The 25197-nt window shown below is 43.2% G+C and overlaps 1 protein-coding gene across 4 annotated transcripts; it reads left to right on the top strand.

Annotated features, from left to right (window-relative positions):
• Nucleotides 1-621: 621 nt before the first annotated feature.
• On the top strand, nucleotides 622-24877 carry ZC3HC1 (zinc finger C3HC-type containing 1). Of its 4 annotated transcripts, none has more exons than XM_073899193.1 (10): nucleotides 624-811; nucleotides 2638-2749; nucleotides 5759-5909; nucleotides 6455-6538; nucleotides 12951-13078; nucleotides 14259-14413; nucleotides 15508-15751; nucleotides 16107-16319; nucleotides 16762-16968; nucleotides 24679-24874. In XM_073899193.1, the coding sequence occupies exons 1-10, from the start codon at nucleotides 666-668 to the stop codon at nucleotides 24751-24753; spliced, it is 1515 nt and encodes a 504-aa protein (XP_073755294.1). In that variant the 5' UTR covers nucleotides 624-665; the 3' UTR covers nucleotides 24754-24874. The 4 variants fall into 4 exon arrangements, with proteins under 4 accessions (XP_073755295.1, XP_073755294.1, XP_025721417.2 ...); XM_025865631.2 differs by lacking the exon at nucleotides 24679-24874 and adding an exon at nucleotides 19388-19822 and having other exon boundaries at nucleotides 626-811; XM_073899194.1 differs by lacking the exon at nucleotides 6455-6538 and having other exon boundaries at nucleotides 622-811; nucleotides 24679-24877.
• Nucleotides 24878-25197: the final 320 nt, after the last annotated feature.

The following is a 25197-nucleotide window of genomic DNA, read 5'->3' as shown; positions in this document are numbered from 1 at the left end:
TTAGGTCCGCCTTGTATACACTTGGTACTTCTTCGGAGCACTTCTAATCATAATCTCAAAACTACAGGAACACGTATTTGAGGTCTAACTCCATTAAGACCTGTCTCCTTTGTTCACTGCTGTCACTGCCAACGCCTAGGACAGCGTCAGTAGGGCACACTCCACAAATTATTGTTGGACAAAGGAGGGAGGGTGTTCAATAATGCCAAATGCCAGACTTCTAAACCCACCTGTAACACGGTTTCTAAAAAAGCTTCTCAATTATTTACTCTTAAGTGACGGTCGCCATTTCTTCACTTCTAAAAGGATATAACTTAGGAGGGCCATATCAGTTAATTACTTTAAGACTAAATTTGGCCCTCATCCCTGTCGAGTTTGGAGAAACTGCGCTCTAAAAATCCCTTATCAGCCCAAATACGATAGTACGTAAAGAAAACGATTAACCTAGGTTTAAACACCAGGGCCTCCCGTGGTGGTTCGCCTCGTTCTAAAATGAGGGTTTACCTCGTTCTAAGATGGCCACGAAGGGTGGGCCCCGCGGTCAGATTCTCTGAGTCGCGTGGGCAAACGCGCGGGACCGCGACTCAGAGGAGGATCTTAACGGCGCAGAACGGAAGTTCCTGAGCCCTCAAACCCGCGGGGAAGCAACTCCGCAACGGACCAAGATGGCGGCGTCCAGTGAGGGGCAAGCGTTCGCTGCGGGGGTTGAAAAGAATTGGGGTGCGGTTGTTCGCTCCCCAGAAGGGACTCCCCAAAAAGTCCGGCAGCTGATAGATGAGGGGATTGCCCCGGAGGAGGGAGGCGCGGAAGCGTGAGTTCGCGAGTCCACCCTGGGTCCGGCGCCGGCGGATTGGGGAGGGTTTGGGGAACGCAGGCCTGGGGGGGAGGGGGATCCCTTGGGTCTGCAACTCGGTTGGTGGGGTTGGCTACGTCAGGGGTTGTGAAAGAGAATGGGTTTACTACGTTTACTCGGCTTTAATCTTATCGGGATGTACTGCATTCCGTACCACGGGCGGATTTTTGCCACGAGACAGGTTTTGGAGGGAAGGAAAAAAAAGAGGACCGCTAACTGAATATGCACCTGACATCTTAGTTTGATTTCTTAACCTTTTTTTTGAGCCTTAGACACCTTTGGCAGCCGGGTAAAGCTTATGAACCCCTTCTCAGAATATTTTTAAGGGCATGAAGTAAATTACATAGGATTATTAAAAAAAATTACGTTGGAATGCAGTTATCAAGAGAGTAAAATTTAAAAAATGATGCAGTGGGGTGCCCGGGTGGCTTAGTCGGTTAAGCGTCTGCCTTCCGCTGGGGTGGTGGTCCCAGGGTCTTGGGATCAAGCCCCGTATGGGGCTCCTTGTTCGGAGGGGAGCCTGCTTCTCCCTCTTCCTCTGCCCCTCTCCCTGGTTGTGCACTCTCTCCCTCTCAAATAAATAAATAAAGTCTTTTTTTAAAAGTGATGCAGTAACATGGTTCATTATTAAAGAGTTAATTAACATCTAGTAATGTCTGCTATCTACCATAATTCTGAAGTAATCATAAACATAAGTGATATTTCAAAACGTGCAACAACCATAATGTGGTGACAAAATATCTGATTTCCATTGGTGACAAATTCACAGGTACTGCTGATGCTACTATCTTTTGTGGTTTTTTTTTTTATTACCTTCATTCATAATTGAAGGAAATGCTAAATTTCAGTTAGAGGTTAGTAAAATGTCACTTTTTTCTCAGACAGGTTTGTGGATCCTCTCAATTTCTTTCAAGAACCACACTTCCCTGAGGCTCTCTGAGAAAGTCTTTGAGTTTATTTCTTTTGAGTTATAATAGTTGGTGTAACCCTGTTTTTGTTAAAATGACTTTTTTCCTCAGCAGTTCCTCCCTCTACCCCTCCCACACGCTGCTGAAATACCTTTTGCTGAAAATAAGATAATTGTTTTGTTGGTTTTTTTCTCCCTGAATTTTTTTCATAAAATTGCCTGAAGATCTTTACTTTTTTTTTTTTTTAAGATTTTATTTAGTTATGTGACAGAGAGAGCACAAGCAGGGGGTGTGGCAGGGAGAGGGAGAAGCAGGCTCCCCTCAGAGCAAAGAGCCTGATCCGGGGGGATCCCATGATGCTTAACCAACTGAGCCACCCAGGCACCCCTGGAAATCTTTACTTTGATTTGAATTTTCAAATTAGTTCTTTTTTTGGGGGGCGGATATCAAGAGTCAACCCAGGTAGAAATATCAAAATTTTTTTCCCTGTGTTAAAAAGAGTTAAATTTCTAAGGTGGTTCAAATTGTCTAACGCATAGAAGCCTTGAGTCTAATTTTATGTTTACATAAGTTGTGTGAAATACTATTGGAGAATAGTGCGTGAGCTAGAACAGTTTGCCGGTATAGGATTAGTAGGTATAGCCAAACTGTAAAGAGGTTTGAACGCCAGACTGAAGAATTTGGATTCTATTTAGTAAGTATTGTGAAACCATTGATAATTTTAAGCAGAGGAATGACATAACAAATGATTTTTAGAAAGGTTAAAATCCAGCGTGGCATGATTGATGCTATGATGTGCTGAGAAGTGAGATGAAAAATGTTTGGGCAAAGTGATGCTGTGGAAGGATTATCAAGAGTTCTGCCACTTTATTTTAGGAAGGACACATCTGCCACATTCCAGTCAGTTAATGGGTCACCCCAAGCAGAACAGCCGCCATTGGAATCTACAAGCAAAGAAGCCTTCTTTAGCAGAGTGGAAACATTTTCTATATCCTTTTTTATTAGCTCATGTGAGCTGCACTTTCTCCCTGCTCCTGGAACTGTTACTCCTCCACTTACTCTGATGTTTTAAATTTAAGAATTAAACTTGGTAAGGGGCGACTGGCTGGCCCAGTTGGTAGAGCATGTGACTCTTAATCTCAGGGTCGTGAGTTCAAGTCCCATGTTGGGCATGGAGCCTAGTTAAAATTTTTTTAAAAAGTAGATTTGGTAAGAAATTTTATAGGAAAATTAGCATCAGAGAATGTTGTTCCTCAAAGGGATGTTTGAGATGACCCGACATCGCTTCTTGGCCTTTTGGCTAAGATCAAGTGTTGAGATGACCTGACCTTTTTTTTTTCCCCTGACCTTTTCTTTTCACAGAAGAAAACAGTAAGAGCTCGAGAGGAGAAGAAATAATAACTAACACTTGTATGTAGCGTATTTTCACATATATTATCACATTTGATCTTCACCTTAAACCTATGAAAACAGGTATTATTATTATTATTATACTCATTTACAGAAGAGGAAACAGTTTCAGGTAGATTATGTGACTTGCCTCTGGTCAACCTGCTAGCAAATGGCAGAGTCAGGAATACAGCATAAGGCTATTGGTACCCCAACCTAATGTTTTTTGAGACTGCCTACTACCCTTCCTGTCTCTTTCTAGATTTTCCCCTGTATATTATCTATTATTACATAATGAACTACACTATGACTTAATGGCTTAAAACAACCAACCACTTAGGTCACAATTTCTGTGGGTCAGGAATGTGGGCCCAGCTTGGTTGGGTCCTCTAGCTTAGGGTCTCTCGCAGGCTACAATCGAGGTGGCAGCTGACCTGCAAGTCATGTCCAGGCTCTCCTAGGAGAAGATGCACTTCCAAGCTCACTCACATGGCTATTGGATTGAAGGCTTCAAGTCTGTAGTGGCTGTTGGCTAGAGCCCTCCCTACATTCCTTGCAACATGGGCCTCTCCACACGGACAGTTCATAGCATGGCAGCTGGCTTCCATCAGAGTGAGCAAGTGAAAAAGAGCAAGAAAGAAGCTAGACTCTTTTTGTGACCTAATCTCAGAGGTGACATCCCATCACTTCTGCCCTTTTCTATTCACTAGAGTGATTTTTTTAAAAATATAAAACATAAAACAATTTCAGACTTGCAGACTTTGTTGCACAGGTTATAAAGAACTTCCTTTCTGAGCTACATATAAGTAAGTTGCCAAAGTGATGATACTCGCTACCCCCAAATATTTCCTACATACAAGGACTTTTTCCTACATAACTACAATACAGCCATCAAAATCAGGAAATTTCACCTAATAAATTACTACCATCTAACCCTCAGACCCTAATCATTTCAACAGTTATCCTAATAATATTCTTTTTTTTTTTTAAGATTTTATTTATTTATTTGACAGAGAGAGACACAGCGAGAGCAGGAACACAAGCAGGGGGAGCGGGAGAGGGAGAAGCAGGCTCCCCGCGGAGCAGGGAGCCCGATGCGGGGCTCGATCCCAGGACCCTGGGATCATGACCTGAGCCAAAGGCAGACGCCCAACGACTGAGCCACCCAGGCGCCCCCTAATAATATTCTTTATAACAAAAGGAGCCAGTTGAGATTCCTGTTTTTCCTTGAATTTCGTGATCGTGATACGTTCGAAGGTGACAGGCCAGTTGTTTTTCGGAGTGTACCTCAATTCGCATCTGTCTGCTGTTTCCTTTCAGTTCGATGCAGCTGGTGGAGGAGCCTCCCAGGACGGTGCTGTGTGCTCACTGCGTCCTGCCAGGTGGCAGATTTAGGTGTATCCCTTTCCTGGTGATTCCTTTCCTCCCTTGAGTCAGGGAGTGTCTGCCCATCTTTTCCATTGTAAAGTAACTCTCTTCTTTCTTTGTAGTTAAAGTGTTTTGGGCAGAGGTGCTTTGAAACTATGCAAATATCCCATTCCTCATCAAACTTCATTAAGTAGTAATTTACTCAGAGCAGCCTGGGCTGCCTTTTTTATTCAGTGGGTTATAATCCATTACTATCATGATATATTTTGATACTCCGGTTATCCCTGATTTGGTGATCGGGGACCCCATGGAGATTTCTTTACACCCTACTTGGCTTCAGCACCTCAAGGTGAGCAGCCCCTTTTTACCCACTTTGGCTTCCGACACCTGGCACTGAGCTGCCTCCCCTCACCTTCCTGGCTGTCCTCCTTGCTCACCATCTGATAGCTTTAGGAATAAATTGCTCAGGGGGAGGAAGGTATTTTAATCCTTCTACTGCTGCTCCTTGGACTAATTCCTGATTTTGCTGCAGTATTTAGAACCGTTTTCTTTGGGTCTTTTTTGTTTTCATGGATATGAATTGATCACCACTTAGGATATGACAATTGTTTATTTAACACAGCTAGTTAAGTAATTCTATTACTTTTATTTACTTATTTACTTACTATTTTTTTAAATAGACTCCATGCCCAGCTTGGAGCCCTTTAACATTTATATCTAAATTCTGTTTTCTAGGGCGCCTGAGTGGCTCATTTGGTTAAGCGACTGCCTTCGGCTCAGGTCATGATCCTGGAGTCCCAGGATCGAGTCCTGCATCGGGCTCCCTGCTCGGCGGGGAGTCTGCTTCTCCCTCTGACCCTACCCCCTCTTGTGCTCTCTCTCTCTCTCAAATAAATAAAAAAAGAACTGCTTTAAAAAAAATAAATAAATTTCTGTTTTCTAGCCTTTAGGCCCTCTTTTGCTGATTTAGAATATTTTCAAATTCCCATATTTTAAGCATAAAATACACAGAGCTTTGTAGAGAAAAAGTTAATAATTTTTGCCCCTCTGGTTATTATTCAAATGACTTTCATTATTCTGTGAAGTATGTGTGCTTTAAAAATAGTTTTTTCAAACTTTTCTTATGGCTTTTCCTCTCAATCTGTTTATTCCTGTATATATAAAAGAATGAGTTCAAGTTTTAATTTTTGACTTACTCATTTTAATATACTTGCAGCGTTGTTTTTCTTAATGTGAATACTCTCTGAAATGGGCAGGTAAGCCCTCTGAGCTGTCTCCACTTGTCTGTGCAAAATACGGCTGGGTCACAGTTGAATGTGATATGCTCAAGTGCTCCAGCTGCCAGGCTTTTCTCTGTGCCAGTTTACAACCAGCTTTTGATTTTGACCGATGTAAGTATAAAGTACAAATTACATTTTCCTCCATGTTCACAGATATATTAGACCAGTTTTTCTAAAAAGACCAGTCACCTGTGTTTGATCACAGAATGTGTACTATTACATGGAGCAAAGTGAATTTGTGATCGTCTTCATCTTAATGATTAGCTTCAGTTACTACTTTTTTAAAAAACTGAGCTATTTTAAAGTGAACCTGACTCTATGCATTCTGGAAAACTAACAGCAGGGTATGTTTACTTTATGGTTCCAAAATGTATACTTAGACAAAGAGACAAGGCACTTTGATGAAGCCTGGTGCTTCAGAATGCCTGCCTTGTAAGACACATATTATTTCCTTTGTTATTGAGCTTAGGATCTTGATTTAGAACTTGTTTTGTGAAAAATATTAAGATGATATAGTTGCTAATATTTTCATGGCTTTTAAAATTATCTTAGTCATTTTTATTTTTAATTCTGTCTATACTCTTAAAGGTTCTTGGCCATTCGATTTTGAATCTATCTAGTGTTTTCTAAGGCATTACTCCCTATGTGGGTTTCAGATAAGGACCGATGTGCTGAGCTGAAGAAAGCCTTGTGCACTGCCCACGAGAAGTTCTGTTTCTGGCCAGACAGCCCCTCCCCAGGTACTCATTTCCAAGATCTCCCATTTACCATCTCTTCTTCTAGTATTGTCTATTTCTTTGCGAAAATCTAGTCTTGGAGGTTTCTTTTCTTCCTTTCTACTTGTGCTTTTCAAGAAGAACTTACATTCATCCACTTGTTAGGTTCTTACTTAACTTTATTATGGGCATTCAGCATGCCAACAGCTTAGCCATGTATACATTATCCCACTTAATTCTCACAGGGGCCCTGGGAGCTAGATTCTCAACCCATTTTGGGGGTGAGGAAACAGAGTCAGAGATCTTAAAACCAAGTGGTGAGGAGGCAAAACTATGGTTTTATCTGATTTCAAACTCTGCTTTTCCCACCATAGCAAACAGTCCCATGTTCTCCCCTGGCTTCCTTTGGTGCACTAACGGTGGCAGTTAAATGGGGTTCGGTTGCTAAAGCAGACTCACAGGAAGCCAGATGAGAGTGATTACAAACATAGAGTTTATCACAGTGAAATGACACAATATAACAGAGCACTGAAGCCAAAGACTGCCTGTATAAGGGCCTTGGCAGGGCTCACTCTCTTGCATCAGGTGACTTTGTGATTGTCTTCACTCTAATTATTAACTTCAGTCTTTAGTTTTTTTTTTAGAACTAAGCTACTTTAGAGTGAACCTGACTATGTATTCTAGGAAACTAACATCAGGGTATGTTTTCTTTATGGTCCCAAAATTTATACTTAGGCTAAGAGACAGGAGTTTTATGAAGCCTCACACTGCAGAATGCCCTGCCTTATAAGATACATGATAGCTCCTTTGTTATTGATCTTAGAATCTTGATTTAGAGCTTGTTCTGTGAAAAATATTAAGATGATGCAGTTGCTAATATTCTCCTATCTTTTAAAGTTGTTTTAGTTATTTTTAATCGTATCTGTACCCTTGAAGGCTCTTGGCCTTTAAGTGTTTCTATGCACAAAAAGCCCAAAATGTAGTAACAAGTGGGATTTTTTTTTTAAAAGATTTATTTACCCATTTTAGAGAGAGAGAGAGAGCATGCGTCCATGAGTGGGGAGGGGGACAGAAGGAGAGAATCTTCAATCAGACTCCCGCTGAGTATGGAGCGTGATGCAGGCCTCAATCCCATGACCCTAAGATCATGACCTGAGCTGAAATCAAGAGTCAGACACTTAACTGAGTCACCCAGCACCCCAGCAAGTGGGATTTTTAAATATTTTACTGGTTGGGGCACCTGGGTGGCATAGTCAGTTGGGTGTTGGACTCTTGGTTTTGGCTCAGATTGTGATCTCAGGGTTGTGAGATTGAGCCCTGCATCAGGCTTAGCACTCAGCACAGAGTATGCTTGAGATTCTCTCTCCCTCTGCCCATCCCCACCCCGCTCTCTCTCTCCCTCTCTCAAATAAATAAATCTTTTTATAAATAGATAGATATTTTACTGGTCACATAGGCATATTCTTGCTGGGTAACCAGCCTCCACAGCAGAGCCTTCCAGAAGGCTCACCAAGACCAGGTGCAAAACTTCATGCCTGACCAGACATTCGTGCCATGCAGGTCTAACTTTTATTTCAGTAGGACAGCTCAAGCCAATTCCAGGATCACTGATGCCTGGAAATACTCAGTCAGTTGGGCATCTGCCTTTGGCTCAGGTCATGATCTCAGGGTCCTGGGATCGAACACCACCTGAGCGGGGAGTCTGCTTCTCCCTCTCCCTCTGCCCCTGCTCGTGCTCCCTCTCTTCCTCACTCTCAAATAAATAAATAAAATCTTTAAAAAAGAGAGAGAGAGATTGAAAGTGTCTATAGAGTGCCATTTACTGATAAGGGGAGATAGAAGGGACTATTAAGGAATAACATTTTTAAAGTGAAGATGATGTGTAACAAGGAGTTGCTGCTGTTGGCCTAGCTATTTCACTGTGTAGTACAACTGAACTCAGTCCCATGAGGATGTGACTCCTTCTCCCAGTGTACCCAGTCCAGGTTTTTAGGATCTGCCCAGGACCCTGTTGGTGGTTCCCAACTCTTATTATTATACACTCTGCTTTCTTGTTCCACCTACTTGCAGACCTCTAAGTCCTATCCCAACTTTTCTTTTGAGCTTGACTCATTTTCAACTACCTTCTAAACATTTTTATGTAATGTCTTGTAGGTACCTGGAATTCAATATGTGCAAAACTGAAGTCTTCATTTTGTACCTAAACTTTACTTCTCTTATATTTTCTCCATCTTAAATGGTACTGACCTCCCCCCTAGTTGTCCTAGCCAGAAACCTGGATGTCACTTTAGATGCCCTTCCCTATCTATCATCACCACCTGGTCCTGTCCATTCTACCTCCTAAACAGATCTCAAATGTGACCTTTCAATTATACCACCCTTGGTTTGGTTCTTTCACATTCCAGAGACTTTAGTGTGAAGAGAGGAAGACCTACAACTATTTATGCTTTAATGCTTACATTTATTAAGCATATCTAATAAATATAATTTTGAAGGTAATTTTTTTCTAACGTTTACCAACTAAATTAAATCCCCTTAAATATTTTAATTTATAATTATAATTTATAATTACTAATTGACTAGACTGATTATTTTGAACATATCAAACACTGAAGTAGACAAAATACTCACATATGTTAATATAAAACATAAAGTTTAACTTATGTTAAAACATTTTCATGGTGGGTTTAATTTCTTCTGTTTGCTCTTTTGCCTTCATCAGTTTTTACTAGTATTTTCTTAGGATTGTAGGAATCAGACCAAACCCTAAATCAGACCAAAGTGACCAGTCTCCTAAGTTTTGTCAAACCTGAGCCACTGGTCATCAGAACGTTTCCTTCTTATTGTTAAACCTCACTTGATTTTTTGTTTTAATTTTTTATTTCTTAAAGGATTTTATTTACTTATTTTTAGAGAGAAGGCAGAGAACAGGGGGAGGAGCAAAGGGAGAGGGAGAAAAAGGGGGAAAGAATCTCAAGTGCACTCCCCGCCGAGCCCAACTGGGACTTGATCTCACGACCCTGAGATCATGACCTGAGCCGAAACCAAGGTTTGGACACTCAGCCCACTAAGCCACCCTGGCGCCCCTTCACTTGATTTTTTAAAATCCATACCTTTTTTGTTGATTGTAGTTTTTTTATAATTGGACTTTTCTAGTAAAATGATACATCTTTTTAAATTGATGGCATATGTCTTGACATATTTGGTTACTTGCAACACCTTTTAATAGTTTGAGAATATTTAATAACATTAGGGACCAAAATCTGGTTGCTGATGATACAATAAGTGGTGAACAAAGTGCTATTTTTACTTTTGTACCTCTTAATAACAAAACTAGAAAAGAGATTTTTTTCTTTTTTTTTTTTAAGCATCCTTATGATTGAGGGATAATTGACATAAAATAAACCGCACATATTTAGGTGTACAGTCTGGTAGGCAGACACTTAACGACTGAGCCACCCAGGCACCCCCAAAAGCACATTTTAAAAGATTTTATTGGGGCGCCTGGGTGGCTCAGATGGTTAAGTGTCTGCCTTCGGCTCAGGTCATGATCCCGGGGTCCTGGGATTGAGCCCCACATCAGGCTCCTGGCTCAGCGGGGAGTCTGCTTCTCCCTCTCCCTCTGCCTCTCCCACTGCTCATGCTCTCTCTCTCTCTGTATCTCTGTGTCTCAAATGAATAAATAAAAAAATCTTAAAAAAAAGGATTTTATTTAGGGGTGCCTGGGTGGCTCATTCAGTTAAGCATCTGCCTTCGGCTCAGGTCATGATACTGGAGTCCCAGGATCAAGCCCCACCTCGGCCTGCCTAGATATGCTAAGTGAACTCTTGCTCCTCCGCTCTCCAAGACTACCATTAAGAAAAGTGTGACTAGGGGCACCAGGGTGGCTCAGTCTTTAAGCGTCTGCCTTCGGCTCAGGTCACGATCCCAGGGTCCTGGGATCGAGCCCCACATCGGGCTCCCTGCTCCACGGGAAGCCTGCTTCTCCCTCTCCCACTCCTCCTGCTTGTGTTCCCTCTCTCGCTGTCTCTCTCACTGTCAAATAAATAAATAAGTAAATATTTTTTTAAAAAAAACATCTTTATGGGATGCCTGGGTGGCTCAGTCGGTTAAGCGTCTGCCTTTGGCTCGGGTCATGATCCCGGGGTCCTGGGATCGAGTCCCACATCAGACTCCCTGCTCCGCGGGGAGCCTGCTTCTCCCTCTGCCTCTCTCTCTCTCTGTTTCTCATGAATAAATAAATAAAATCTTTAAAAAAAAAAGAAACAGGGCGCCTGAGTGGCTCAGTTGGTTAAGCGACTGCCTTCGGCTCAGGTCATGATCCTGGAGTCCCGGGATCGAGTCCCACATCGGGCTCCCTCCTCAGCGGGGAGTCTGCTTCTCCCTCTGACCCTCCCCCCTCTCATGCTCTCTCTATCTCATTCTCTCAAATAAACAAAATCTTTAAAAAAAAAAAATCTTTATTAACTAAAGTCCATAGTATATATTAGGGTTCACTGTGTTGTACATTCTATGGATTTTGACAAATATATAATGACCCGTATCCACCATGACATTATATAGAAGTGCCTCACAGCCCTGAAAATTCCCTGTGCTCTACCTTTTCATCACTCACTCCTTCCCTCCCCCAGAATCACTGGCAACCACTGATCATTTTTACTGTCTCCATAGTTTTACTGTTTCCGGAATGTCATATAGTTAGAATCCCACAGCATGCAGCTTTTCAGACTGGCTTCTCTCACATAGCACTATACATTTAAGGTTCCTCAGTGTCTTCTAGAGTTCATTTTTTTCATTGCCACAGTTTGATATATTATTGCATTCTATTTCATTAAAATAACTGGGTTGTAGGGCGCCTGGGTGGCTCAGTTGGTTAAGCGACTGCCTTCGGCTCAGGTCATGATCCTGGAGTCCCGGGATCGAGTCCTGCATCAGGCTCCCTGCTCAGCAGGGAGTCTGCTTCTCCCTCTGACCCTCCCCCACCATATGCGCTCTCTCTCTCTCTCTCTCTCTCTCTCTCTCTCTCTCTCTCTCTCTCTCATTCTCTCTCTCAAATGAATAAATAAAGTCTTTAAAAAAAATAACTGGGTTGTAAATTAGGTAAATGATAAACTGATTTCAGAACCTAAGAAGGGGTAATAGCTGTAGTTTTAAAAACTATTGCCTAAAATACGATGTTAGGTTTTTGCTGGACACAAAGGGCCAGACAGCTTGATCCCTGTCTTAGGAGCTTAGGTATTGTTGGGAAAGAAAAGTCTACATACATGAGGTATTTAGTAACAAAAGGGTAACAACAAAACAAAGGTTAACAACAAAACAAAAGTAAAGGAGCTATAAGAAACTAGGAATTCCCTAGTACTGTTGAAGAATAGGAAGAACTTCCAAGTGCTGTAATAGAAACTCTATAAAAGCAGGAGCTTTTGTCACTCACTGATCATAAGACCTGGGTATGTTACTTTTATATTCCTCAGATTCTTCATCTGTAAAATTTATACGATAATATCTGTCGCACTGAGTACTTTTTTTTACATTTAAATTCAGTTAATTAACATATAGCGTATTATTAGTTTCAGAGGTAGAGTTCAGTGATTCATCGGTTGCATGTAACACCCAGTGCTCATTACATCATGTGCCCTCCTTAATGCCTGTCACCCAGTTACCCCATCCCCCCACCCCCAGTCATTAAATGAGTTTTATAACATTGATGTTCCTTCTCTCCATTCTTCTGCCACTGGTATTTTACAGGGATTATTACCTTAAATCACTTTAATGTCTGCTAAGCTTATTTTTTTGCATCCCAACTGACCCCTTACAATCTCTACTCTAAACTGTGCATGTTATCTATAATATCACTCTTTCAGTGTTCATGATCCCAGCATCCTGGGATCAAGTCCCGCATCGGTCTCCTTGCTCAGTGGGGAGCCTACTTCTCCCTCAGCCTGCCGCTCCCCCCTGCTTGTGCACGCTCTCTCTCTCTGACAAATAAATCAAATCTTAAAAAAAAAAATGTGAAATTAAAAAAAATCTTTAAGTAATTTCTCATCACATACATTAGTAAAGTCATGGTCTAGTTACTCTCTACACTTTAACCCCATCTCCTACTCCTTTCCCCATAGGCAAACTTTGTTCCAGTCCTGTGAAACTGTTTAGAATTACCCATCTGTGCCATTCCTTTGGGCCTTTGCTTTTACACACTGTTGTTGGTCTTCTAATTCAGCTTAGACCGACTGCTTCTGAGAAACCCTTCTTGAGAATCTTCTTTTTTTGAATATTATCACAAAAATATCATTACAGCCCCATCAAAAAAAGTCAGTAATTCTTAATACCTTCAAATATTTTATCAATTTTATCAGTACCTAATCCCCATTGTTTTACAAACATCTTTTATTTTTTAACAATTTGCACCACATGATCTTCCAGTGTACTTTGTCCACAGATCGATTTGGGATGTTGCCATTGGATGAACCTGCTGTTCTTGTTAGTGAATTCCTAGATCGTTTTCAAAGCCTTTGTCACTTGGACCTCCAGCTTCCTTCCCTGAGGCCAGAGGACTTGAAAACTATGGTGAGTTTTTCTTGGCTAGCCTACAGTGGCCTTTCAGTTGTCACTACCATTTGTACATGAAGCATCTCTTTAAGTGACAGAGGATTCAGATTGCTATGAAGAGAACTAGTTGTTTGTCCCTCAACTGACCTTTTCTAATCTCCACCAGCTATTGAGAGTTTAAGTAAATGGGTCCCACTGAAACTTCTAGATAGGATTCTTTAAATGGCACACATTCAATTTTATCTTGATTTGTTACTTAAACTATTTAACAGAAGATACTGAAATGTGACTTCATATGGTTTATTGCATATCATTTCCCAAAGAAAATATTACAGAAGTTAGAAACTCCCTTCTCCCCTGTGAAGGGAAATTAGAAATGCTCTGAAACTGAATATCTGTACTTGGAAACTGAATATCTAGTGTCCCATTTCATCACCCTGTAGACACTCCAAAGACAAGCTTTACTGTAGGAAATAGAAGCTATTATTTTGTTTCTTCAAGTTGAGAGGCTCTTTGGATTTTAACCAAAGTTTAACTTCTGTGCCTATATTATTTTTTATTTATTTATTTAAGATTATTTATTTTAGAAAGAGCATGGGGGGAGGGGCAGAGGGAGAAGGAGAGAGAGATTCCCAAGCCTCATGACCCCAAGATCATGCCCCAAGCCAAAACCAAGAGTCGGACACTCAACCAACTGAGCCACCTAGGCACCCCAACTCTGTGCCTATTTTAAATGTCCCTTGTCCCTAGCCAAGGCAGCTTTTTTGTTCACCTTGTCAGCTCTTTATTATTCTTAGAACAAAAATAAAAACCTTGGCAAGCTGTCTTGGTCTGTCAAGAAGTAAATTCAGTGTCAGGTTAAGATATAAATAGGAATCTGTTTTCATTACTTGGGTTTTGAAGTTTGCAGGTTTCAGAGAAAATCTGCATTGGTAAACTGAAAACAAAGTAGAACTAAGAAAAGATCTGGTTGTTCTAGGAAAACTGCTACCTTTCTCAATCAACAGATGCAGGGCATTTCAGAAAACTTCTGTCTGAAACCTTAGCCCTGTCCTAGAAGTGAGCCTTCCGTAATGAAGAGAATTGTCTTCATGTTTGGGATTTCTTTCATGATTTTTGCCTTGTACCCTCTAGATACATCCTCATATGTGATTTTTGTGGTTGGAAATTTCAGTCTCTGACCTTGGTTCCTTTGTAGTGCTTGACAGAAGACAAGATTAGTCTTCTTCTGCACCTGCTTGAAGATGAACTTGATCACCGAACTGATGAGAGAAAAACTGCAAGCAAATTAGGCTCAGACATCCAAGTCCATGTCACTGCCTGTGTTCTCTCTCTGTGCGGCTGGGCGTGTAGGTTAGTCAGTGAATTTGCAGGGGGACGTGAACTCTGACAACATCATACACTGGTATCCATCAGTCACTAATAGGATTGGAGATCCCATGGTGTTTCCTGTCAGAAAAACAGACAAAACCTGAGGGAGTGGCAAGGGGATGGTAAGAATCACTAACAAAACCAGATTTGACCTCAGAAATTCTTGGACACACCTGAACTTTGTTTTTTGTTTTTTTACTATCACTTCCCAGCTGAGAATCTGTGCTCTTGGAAACAGTGAAGTTCCTTTCTGTTTATAGAAAGGAAGAAAAATCAGTTGAATTCATAAAAACTACCAAAGGAAACGCCAGCTGGAGCCCTCAGGCCTCCACATTGGTGTTTCCATTCTAGCTGCTCAATTTGGCATATACCCCCTCTGAGATAGAAAACTGTTGGAACGGGGGCACATGGCTGGCTCAGTCGGTGGAGCACTGACTCTTATCTCAGGGTTGTGAGTTCAAGCCCCCGCTGGATGTAGAGATTACTTAAAAATAAAATCTTTTTTTTTTTTTTTTTTTTTTTAGTTTTTTTTTTTTTTTTTAAGAAAGACAAAACGAGAGAGGGAAAAAAAGAGGGGGGGGTGGAAGAGGGAGAAGAAGGCCTCCCACCAAGCAGGGAGCCCGATGCGGGGCTCGATCCCAGGACCCTGGGACCATGATCCAAGCCAAAGGCAGACGCCCAATGACTGAGCCACCCAGGCGCCCCTAAAAATAAAATCTCAAAAAAAAAAAGAAAGAAAACTGTTGGAACCAATCTAGATTTACTTTAAATACACTTTCTTTGATAGATTAAGGAATATTTTTCATTGAAAAGGAAAAAGTTTCAAAAGGAATAGGAGAATTTATAAAACATAACCTTTAAGATAGTCTTGCCTTAGAGGTTACACCAAGACCCTTAGATCTTTCTTTAGGAACTTTGTGAGAGACGATGGAGTTGGCCTGAGATGACATGATTCCCAGTCCACTGGGCTGTTCCAAAGATTCGTTTGATGAGATAAAGCGTTCTCATGAGTGATTACACTTAGTCCCTTGGAAATGTTACTCTTTGAGGAAACTTTCTTTTCTGTTCCTGCCTAGTTCTTCTTTGGAACCCATGCAGCTCTCCCTGATAACCTGTTCACAGTGTATGAGGAAAGTGGGGCTCTGGGGCTTCCAGCAGATTGAGTCATCCCTGACGGACCTGGATGCATCCTTTGGCCTGACCAGCTCCCCCATCCCAGGCGCTGAGGGGAAGCCAGAGCGCTTCCCTCTTGTGCCTGAGTCTCCTCGGAGGATGATGACCCGGAGCCAGGATGCTACATGTTCCCCTGGCTCAGAGCAGGTATGGACTTAATTGGCTTGCTTGGGGCGGCCTTTTTAAAAAGCAACATTCTTCCCAAAAGTGTTGTGATGGAAAAGTTGGAGATGACCTTAGGTGGGTAAGCTTCACTTCTGACCACATTGACCAGAATACTGCATTGTTTTTATTCACCAGTTGCAATGCAGAAGCTATATTCATGATTTTGTATAAAAATCTATTATTTTTTTCAAGAGTTTAGTTTTGTCGATGGTTCAGAAAGTAAATTCTTAGAGTTTAAACTGTAAAGCATTAGCTTTCACCTGCTTATAGAAAACTTTGTTCTGACCATTGTCCTTTATGTCATTGGTGTACTTCTGTTACCTCTTCTTTCCTTCAGGCTGAAAGGAGCCCAGGTCCCATTGTCTCCCGAACTCGGAGCTGGGACTCTTCCAGTCCCGTTGACCGTTCTGAGCCAGAGGCTGCTAGCCCCACGACCAGAACTCGGCCCGTGACCCGCAGTATGGGGACAGGAGACGGCACTGGCCTGGAGGTGCCATCTAGCCCTCTCCGGAAAGCCAAGCGAGCTCGCCTCTACTCTTCCAGCAGCTCGGTGAGTCCACCTGTGTGTAGAAGTGCCTGAGCACAACAGGCAGCGCAACACGCCAGGCCCTCACCGTGTAGCACAAGGAAGCAGGCATGAGCCCTTCCCGGGTCCTGTGACTCTAAGTAGATAATGTGAATAAATTTCAAGATGGGACAGTTGGGTACCATATCTTTGCAGTGGATTCTGGAGAGATAGTAAATATTTCAGGCCCATGGGGATGGCAGTGAGATCAGGGGGACCGACCTGATCAGGTACTGTTGGTTTAACATGAAGGGAATGAAAGTATTTATAAAGAGAGTGGGCATGACGTAGACAGTGTTGAAAGGAGAACGTCAGACTGGAAACGTGGGCACTTGAGAGATTCTGGTTGGGACAGCTCCTAGTGGTGCCTCCCTGAATTGACGTGGCACCCACCCTTCATCAGCACTATTTCTCTTCCCCCTCTCAGGACACATCTTCCCGAAGCTTCTTTGACCCTGCCTCTCAGCATAGAGACTGGTGCCCTTGGGTAAATGTCCCACTTGGCAAGGAAACCAGGGAGCATGGTGGAACGGAGGTAGACACCAGGGGCCCCGCAGAGCCAGGCTGGAAGGCCGTGCTGAACATCCTCTTGGCCCACAAGCAGTCCAGCCAGCCGGCCGAAACAGACCACACGGTGAGATAAGCCGCTGCCTGCGCGTGTGCGGCACTTGCTGTTCATGGGATGAGGAGCAGAGGCGGGTCCTATAATTAGCACCCTGCCTGCCCTCAGCGCTCGGAAGTCAAGTTAGACAGAGTCAGGTTTCGTCCCAGAGAATCGGCGTGGAACTAATTCAGTCTTCCTGCAGTTGCTTAGCATTTGGCCTTCCCTCAAATTCTGGTAAATTGTTTGTCTTCTTAACTAAAATGACTCAAAGTAGAGAAGGAGTATCAAAACAGAAATAGAGGGGAGGCAGCTGCTCCAGCCCCATGTTGCGGAACGGCTGCTTTTTCTGTCAGTTGCTGTCACTTGCATTTGGAGCCTGGCCAGTTAACTTAGCTGTCTGGAGCCCTGTACTCTGACCCCCAGATGACAGTTTCATTCCGCACGGTGGGCATGTTACTTTGCTCTGTTCCACAGCCCCAGGGTTGGGCACTGAGCCTCAGCTGGCCGTTGGCAGTCATGATCTCTGCTGCTTGCAAAATGTGGGTAGATGCAAATCCACCTTGACAGCTGAGAAAACAAGTGTTTACTCTGTGTAAAGGGGGGAAGTGATAGGAGGGTGGGCAATAAGGAATCATGGAAACTGGGTTCTCTTTCCTTTGCTGGCTCCTTCCCAAATCTGCCTTACAGCATTTCATGAATAGAATAACGTCTGACCCCCGTGCCCTCCAAGGACAAAGTAAAATAATACTCGCCAGTTGATGTTTACAAGAAGCCCTCCCAGGTTTGTGGGATTCTGCTGGAGAGAACCATAGCGTTGCGAAAAGCCCAAGAATGTACATTTGTACCCTTAGTAAACAATGCAAATGAAGGCTTCCCAAGTTTTTCCACAGGGAAAAAAAATATCCTCATTTTTCCAGTTTAAAAACTTTTGAAAATATGTAAAGCTATCTGAGGACAAATGTCTCCACCTATATTCTCTGCCCAGATCTTCCTGAAATAGAGCCTTACTGACTGCCCTCTGTCACTGTCTTACTAACAAGAAATCCCACCAGGGTTCTTGTGGGGTTTTTTGTTTTGGTGGTTTTTTTGTTTTGTTTAGTTTTTGTTTTTGTAGTGGGAGAAGTTGACCTCCTAATTGGCCCTGGGTTCCAGGACTTTTGAGACCCTTTTTGGTAGTTTGTCTTAACCTTCCCACAGCTGCTATGACTGGGAAGTTCAGAGCTTAATGAGGCTGGGTAAAGGATCTTGATGTTAGAAAAAAGTTTGTTTTTTTTTCAAAAAGAGTTTTTTTTTTTTTTTTTTTTTTAAAGGTTTTGTTTTTGTGTTTGCTTTTTTTTTTTTTTTTAAAGATTTTATTTATTTATTTGGCAGAGAGATACAGAGAGAGAACAAGTAGGCAGAGAGGCAGGCAGAGGGAGAGGGAGAAGCAGGCTTCCCGCTGAGCAGGGAGCCCGATGCGGGGCTCGATCCCGGGACCCCGGGATCATGACCTGAGCCGAAGGCAGCCGCTTAACCGACTGAGCCACCCAGGCGCCCCTCAACCAGAGTTTCTTTTAACTTTGTCACTCTATTCACTAAATTCCCCTCCATCGTTAGTAAGAGCTCAGAGTCTCCCCACCCCTGCCCCAGACTTTTATTTTATTGAGACACTCATCCACAAATAGGATAAGAAGACAGTGAAAATGTCTTCTGATGTCCGAAAGTGGAGGTAACTTTATGGATTATCTTGCTTGATGATTATTTATATTCTCACTGCGACCCTGTGCTCTTCACTGTGACTCCCACAGAGAGGACCAAGTGTTCTGATTCCCTGAGAACTTTTATCTTTTAGTGAATTGCTTTGTCTCCCTGTCACACCATTTCTCAGAATCTCAGATCACTTCATAGGCACGACCAAGTGGCAGTGAGAGTCTTCCTATTATTAGCTCCGCTGGCTATAAATGAAGCTGAGAAGGCCAGGGTCATCATTTAGCTTCGTTTCACCCCTTCGTCGTGGGTTATACTGTTAACCCCAGTGAGGCATCACGTGAATGTGAATCCTTGTTCACAAGAAATAATGCACTGGGACCAATTCAGCATCACCAGTGGGAACCAGCGCAACACGTGTGCTGCGCTAATGGTGGGTCCCAAGTGTCCGCCTCACACACAAAGACTAAGATAGACGCAGGTGCTTGGGGGAGGACACGAGCCGTGTGTGACAGGCTCAGAGTGCATTAGCGGTCGTGTAACTGTAGAACGCGGGCAACGGTTGATTTTTAGGCCGGTTTTTTTAGGTGTGTGTGATGTGTACAATATAAAGTAATAATATAAAGTTAGCTTGTTTTTCTCAATCCTAGACCTATCTAGATCACCGTGGGAGAAATTCACAGACCAAGCCTTAAAGCTGTTACCCCACCCTTCGTCTTTATGAAAGAATTTAATCTCTAATAATGAGCTTTTCTACCTATAGAGTCTCTCTGAGAAATCAAGGAAGGTATTCCGAATATTCCGGCAGTGGGAATCTTTATGCTCATCCTGAAGATTTTCCAGCCCTTCCTGGAGAGAAGCAGAATGAAGGACTTTGAGAAATAAAATCTGAAATCCTTTTTGGTCAGCAGATGCTAAGTTTTTCTCCGTTCTGGTTTAATCATAAGGAGCCCCTGTCCTTGCAAAAGGCAGTGAATGTCACTGTGTCTGACTGAGGGGGAGCCTGTCTCCATGCGGGGTGTGGGCAGGTGAGGTACAGCAAGCCTGCTTCTGCTAAAGGAGTGTGGGGTTTATTCAAACAGACGGAAGACCAAGGACTTGAGCACTTTTACTCTCTTTCAGTACGGGGCAGTGTTTTGAGGACTCTTACATCCCAGGAATATGAGAGTATGTATTAATAAAATATTTGTTAAATTTCTTACTGCTGGAGAACTACCTTCCTTCTTGCCTCCTGGGCTGATACAAACAAGGCAGACACTGAGAAAACTTGAGCAGAGCACTTAACAAAATCTAAATTTCAGTTTGCAGATTGGCTGCAAAGCCTGACATTTATTAATTTACTTGTGATTCTAGTCGAAGAGATATTTCTTTTTTTGGAGGTGGGGGAAGGGCAGGGGGAAGGGGAGAGAGAGAATCTCAAGCAGACAACACGCTGACCATGGAGTCCTACGCGAGGCTCGATCTCACGACCCTGGGATCATGACCTGAGCCGAAATCAAGAGTCAGACGTTGGGCGCCTGGGTGGCTCAGTTGGTTAAGCAACTGCCTTCGGCTCAGGTCATGATCCTGGAGTCCCGGGATCGAGTCCCGCATCGGGCTCCCCGCTCAGCGAGGAACCTGCTTCTCCCTCTGACCCTCCCCCCTCTCATGTGCTCACTCTCTCTCTCTCTCTCTCTCTCAAAATAAAAAATAAATCTTTAAAAAAAAAAAAAAGAGTCAGACGTTTGACTGAGCCACCCAGGCGTCCCCCAAAGAGGTATTTGTGAACCAGAGGTTGTTCGTTATGTCACCAGGAGATGTGTGTTGTAGTGAATGGCAGGCTGATAATGTTCTCTTCACTTTGGCAATAACAGAATGAGAGGCTCTAATAAGGGAAGAAAGTCCTTGAGGAGAGACCCCTCTCCATGTGCCTTCTGTACACGGCTCCCCTGAGTGGGGCTCCCCAAAGCCCCTTGACTGCTGGTGGGGAGCATTAGTGTCTGTGGTAGAGAAGATGGACCCTGACCCGTCCCATCTAAATAAGACTGCCCACAGATAATAGGGCCAGAAAGGCTAGAAAGTACTGTGTGAAATGTCATATTTTCTTTTAGTAACTGTGTTTGGTTGGGTTTCTGATTCACTTTTATACTGAAATATTTTAAAGAACATAATAGACATCATAATATTCTGCCCGTGCTAAACTTCAGTTTCCATCTCTTAACAAAATACATTTTTTCCTGTATTCTTCACCCAACAAAAATGCATGATCCCTTAACATCATCTAGTACCTGGTCCATAGACAAAATTCCTAAGTATTCCAAGATGTTCTCTACATTTGATTTGTCCAAACCAGGTCCAATTCAAGATCATGGGTTGCATAAATCCCTTTAGTCTGAAGGACGGTCCCTTTTTTTTATGCATATCAGATTTTTAAATTTGTCATTTTTCAGCCCTAATTTTTAAAAGGGTAAATCATGGGCGCCTGGGTGGCTCAGTTGGTTAAGCGACTGCCTTCGGCTCAGGTCATGATCCTGGAGTCCTGGGATCGAGTCCCGCATCGGGCTCCCTGCTCGGCAGGGAGTCTGCTTCTCCCTCTGACCCTATCCCCTCTGATGTGCGCTCTCTCTCTCATTCTGTCTCTCAAATAAATAAATAAAATCTTAAAAATAAATAAATAAATAAAAGGGTAAATCATGTTGATATCACTCCTAAATCAATCCTCTATCAGATGAGGCTGGTGGAGCTGTTCCCAGGTTATTTTTTAGGGGTGCTCTTTTGCCTTTGGCATGAGTGTTCATTGTCAGTCTCCATGGTCCCCTTAGGGGTAGACTGGTGGGCAGCTCTCTGACATTCACAGAAATGAGGCTTTGGGCCCAGGGTGGAAGCTTTTTGCTCACTGGTGACTAAGTGAGTTTGGAGTCTACCCTCTAGAAGCTCGTATCCTCTAGGTCACCACTTTAGGAATGGTGCAGAACCATTAACACAAGGTGCTCAAAAGGACTACCAGGTTATAATAATGTGGGTAAATTTTTTAAAGTCCACTGCAATTTTTAATTATATACCTCCCTCCAAGGAAAGTATTCACATTTCTTTAAAATAGGCTTGGGGTGCCTGGGTGGGTCAGTTGGTTAAGCGACTGCCTTCGGCTCAGGTCATGATCCCAGGGTCCTGGGATCGAGTCCCACATTGGGCTCCCTGCTCAGCGGGAAGCCTGCTTCTCCCTCTCCCACTCCCCCTGCTTGTGTTCCCTCTCTCGCTGTCTCTCTCTCTCTGTCAATTAAATAAATAAAATCTTTAAAAAAAAATTTAAAAATAAATAGGCAAAGCTCCACAAGCTTGTTTTGTGCGTGTGTGTGTGTTTGTGCGTGTGTTTGTGTTTAAAGTATAAATGGAAGCAGATTGCAATAGACTCGGGTGTAATTCAAGAAACAGTCTCTTCCATGTGGGAGGCACTGTGTAAGCCCTTGTATAGTGCAAACATAATCACTTCCTGTTTCTGCCCTCCAGAAGTTTATCATCCAGGCTGGAAGACACATCTATACACAAATGTTGCACAAGAATGCTCAATACTCTGGGAGAAGCATAAAAGAAGAATTGAGGGGCACCTGGCTGGCTCAGTTGGTAGAATGTGTGACTCTTGTTTTTTTTTTTTAATATTTATTTGAGAGAGAGAGAGCATGAGTGGGAGGGGCAGAGAGAAGGGGAGAGAAAATCTCAAGCACACTCCCTGCTGAGCGGGGGAGCCTGATGTGGGGCTGGATCTCACAACCCTGAGATCATGACCTGAGCTGAAACAAAGACGCTCAACCAACCAAGCCACCCAGGTGCCCCAAGTGTGCAACTCTTTTTTTTTTTAATATTTTATTTATTCATTCATGAGAGACAGAGGGAGAGAGAGAGAGAAGCAGAGGGAGAAGCAGGCTCCCAAGGAGCAGGGAGCCCAATGCAGGACTTGATCCCAGGACCCTGGGATCATGACCTGAGCCAAAGGCAGACACTTAACCATCTGAGCCACCCAGGCGCCCAAGCGTGCAACTCTTGATCTCAGGGTTGTGAGTGCAAGTTCCATATAGGGTGTAGAGCTTATTTAAAAAAATTAAAAAAAAAAAACATTATCATGTATGGAATTGGAGAGAACTTCCAGAAAGGTATAGATTTGAGCTGGACTTGGAGATGAGTGGGACATGTAGGCTCTGTGAAAACTGGGACCTTGTCCATCTTTTCTTTTTTTTTAAGTAAACTCTACCCCCAACATGGGGCTCAAACTCATGACCCCAAAGTCAAGAGTCACATGTTCTTATTGAGCCAGCTAGGCGCCACATTATCTATCTTGTTTACAAGAGCAGTGCTCTAACCCCTGAGCTGTGGAGCCAACCACCATTATCTATCTTGTTTAGACAGCACTTGAAACTGCCTGGCACACATCAGACAACGAAATAAGGATATTTGAGGCTGAAGGAATGTTGTGAGCAAATGAGCAGAATTTCCTATGTTCCTGAAAGAGCAGGTATTCTGCTGTGGCCTGTGCACTGTGGAATAGAATAGAAAGGGTAAGAGAACAGAAGTCAGGACAGATTGGAGTCTCTGTTCTGCTGAGGAGTGTGGTCTTGATTCTGTGGGAAAAGGGAAACTTGAATTTCAGCAGGGAAATGACATTTGTACTCAGGAAGATCATTGTGGTGTGTGTGGATAGCACATTAGGGGAGACAGGAAGGCTCTAAAGGAGGTGTGATGGCAGAGACAATGGATGACTTGACAGAAAAGTCATTGACAACTTCAACGTGAACAGTCTGGGCGTGAGGAAGGGGAAGGAATCAAGGGCGACTGTGAGGTCTGTGGCCAGCCATTCCAGATCAAGAACCAGGAGAGGAGGGAACACAATAGTTGTATTTTTAACATTTTGAGTTCAGTATCTGTCTACAAATGATGTTCTAGAGGTCAGGAGAGGAGAATCCTTTAGGAGGACCCTAAAGTCGAGGGTCATTGTTTCAAATGCAATCTAGAGAACTGCATAAAATAAAGCCATCCACCTTATCGTCAGCCTATGTAACTATGTGCCTATGTAACTATGTACCCGAGGCTTGAGGCTACCTGTCCGAGTTTCTGGTGAATACACTACTAGGCTGGACTGAGTATACTTTCACATGATCTTAGCCAAAAGGCCGAGAAGTGATGGACTAAGTATACTTTCAAACAGCAGTGGGTGTTCTCAGACAGGGTGATGCTCAATTTTATATGTCAGCTTCACTGGGCTGAGGGATGTCCAGATAGCCGGTACAATGTTATTTCTAGATGTATCCGTGAGGATGTTTCAGGAAGAGATGAGCTTTAAAATCGGTGAAGAAGTAAAGTAGATCACCCTCACCAATGCGAGTGGGGATCATCCAATCCATTGAGGGCCTGAATAAAACAAAAGGGGAAGGGTGAATGTGTTCTTTGCTTGAGCTTTGACATCTGTCTTCTATTCTTGGACCTCGGAGCTCCTGGTTCTTGGGCCTTCAAGCCTGGATTGAATGGCACCACCAGCTTCCCTTGGCCTCCAGCTTGCATGAGACAGATTATGGGCCTCCTCAGCCTCTATGATTGTGTGGGCCAATTCCCACAGAAAATCTCTTTTTTTTTTTTAAAGATTTTATTTATTTATTTGAGAGAGCAAATGAGAGATACAGAGCACGAGAAGGAAGAGGGTCAGAGGGAGAAGCAGACTCCCCGCTGAGCGGGGAGCCCGATGCAGGACTCGATCCCGGGACTCCAGGATCATGACCTGAGCCGAAGGCAGTCGCTTAACCAACTAAGCCACCCAGGCACCCCAGAAAATCTCTTTGTATGTATCTGTACATATCACACCGGTTCTGTTTCCCTGGAGAACTCCAACTGGTACAGATGGAATCGAGCTCATGAACTTCTTCCCAAAGCTGATGTTCGTGTCCACACGCTACGAGATCACTTCAACCCCAGGCTACTCGTTCTTCTTGTGAGTTGTTCCCATCAAAGCTCTTGGTGTGGCCTTTTTAGGAACCCACTTTTCCTGATTTGATTCTTTATTTGAAAATACAATTTTTCTTCTTTTGGCAGATCCTTCGGAAGAAAATAATTGGGACGCCTGGGTGGCTCAGTCGGTTAAGCAGCTGCCTTAGGCTAGGGGCATGATCCCAGGGTCCTGGGATCAAGTCCCGCATCGGGCTCCCTGCTCAGCAGGGAGCCTGCTTCTCCCTCTCCTTCTGCCCCTCCCCCTGCTTGTACCCTCTCTCTGGGACAAATAAAATCTTTAAAAAAAAAAAGATAATTGCCTAAAATTTCATTTTTTGCTATTTTACCATCCTCAGAGTTGGCACTATAAATCATCATGGTCAGGAATTTTCCTGCTTTCCTGAGCCACAGTAGGTAGCTTACGAGGATGCGGTGTAATCTCTGTGTTAATCATCTGCTGGCAAATAGAACTTCCAACGCCTTCCTCTCTACTTCGCAGGTGAGAACCTTCTTTTGCAGTCTTGGTCCAGCATCAGGGTGAGCGGCAGTATCCTGGAGACTCCCTCGTTTGGCCAGTCCTCCCTGCCTTCCAACTCTCCTTTTCCTGTTTTTCTCCACTAAGGT

Source organism: Callorhinus ursinus, unplaced genomic scaffold (genome assembly GCF_003265705.2).
Source record: "Callorhinus ursinus isolate GAN/ISIS: 27379988/994484 unplaced genomic scaffold, GSC_fseal_2.0 scaffold12, whole genome shotgun sequence".
NCBI lineage: Eukaryota > Metazoa > Chordata > Mammalia > Carnivora > Otariidae > Callorhinus > Callorhinus ursinus.
This window is presented reverse-complemented; position numbering and strand designations above follow the sequence as displayed.

Excerpts from the sequence above, each read along its gene's own strand:
- ZC3HC1 (XM_073899193.1), top strand. The coding sequence starts at position 666 with ATGGCGGCGTCCAGTGAGGGGCAAGCGTTCGCTGCGGGGGTTGAAAAG. Across the intron at positions 812-2,637 it reads GAGGAGGGAGGCGCGGAAGC|GAAGGACACATCTGCCACAT; the intron begins GTGAGTTCGCGA and ends ACTTTATTTTAG. Across the intron at positions 2,750-5,758 it reads GCAGAGTGGAAACATTTTCT|TCTCTGAAATGGGCAGGTAA; the intron begins ATATCCTTTTTT and ends TAATGTGAATAC.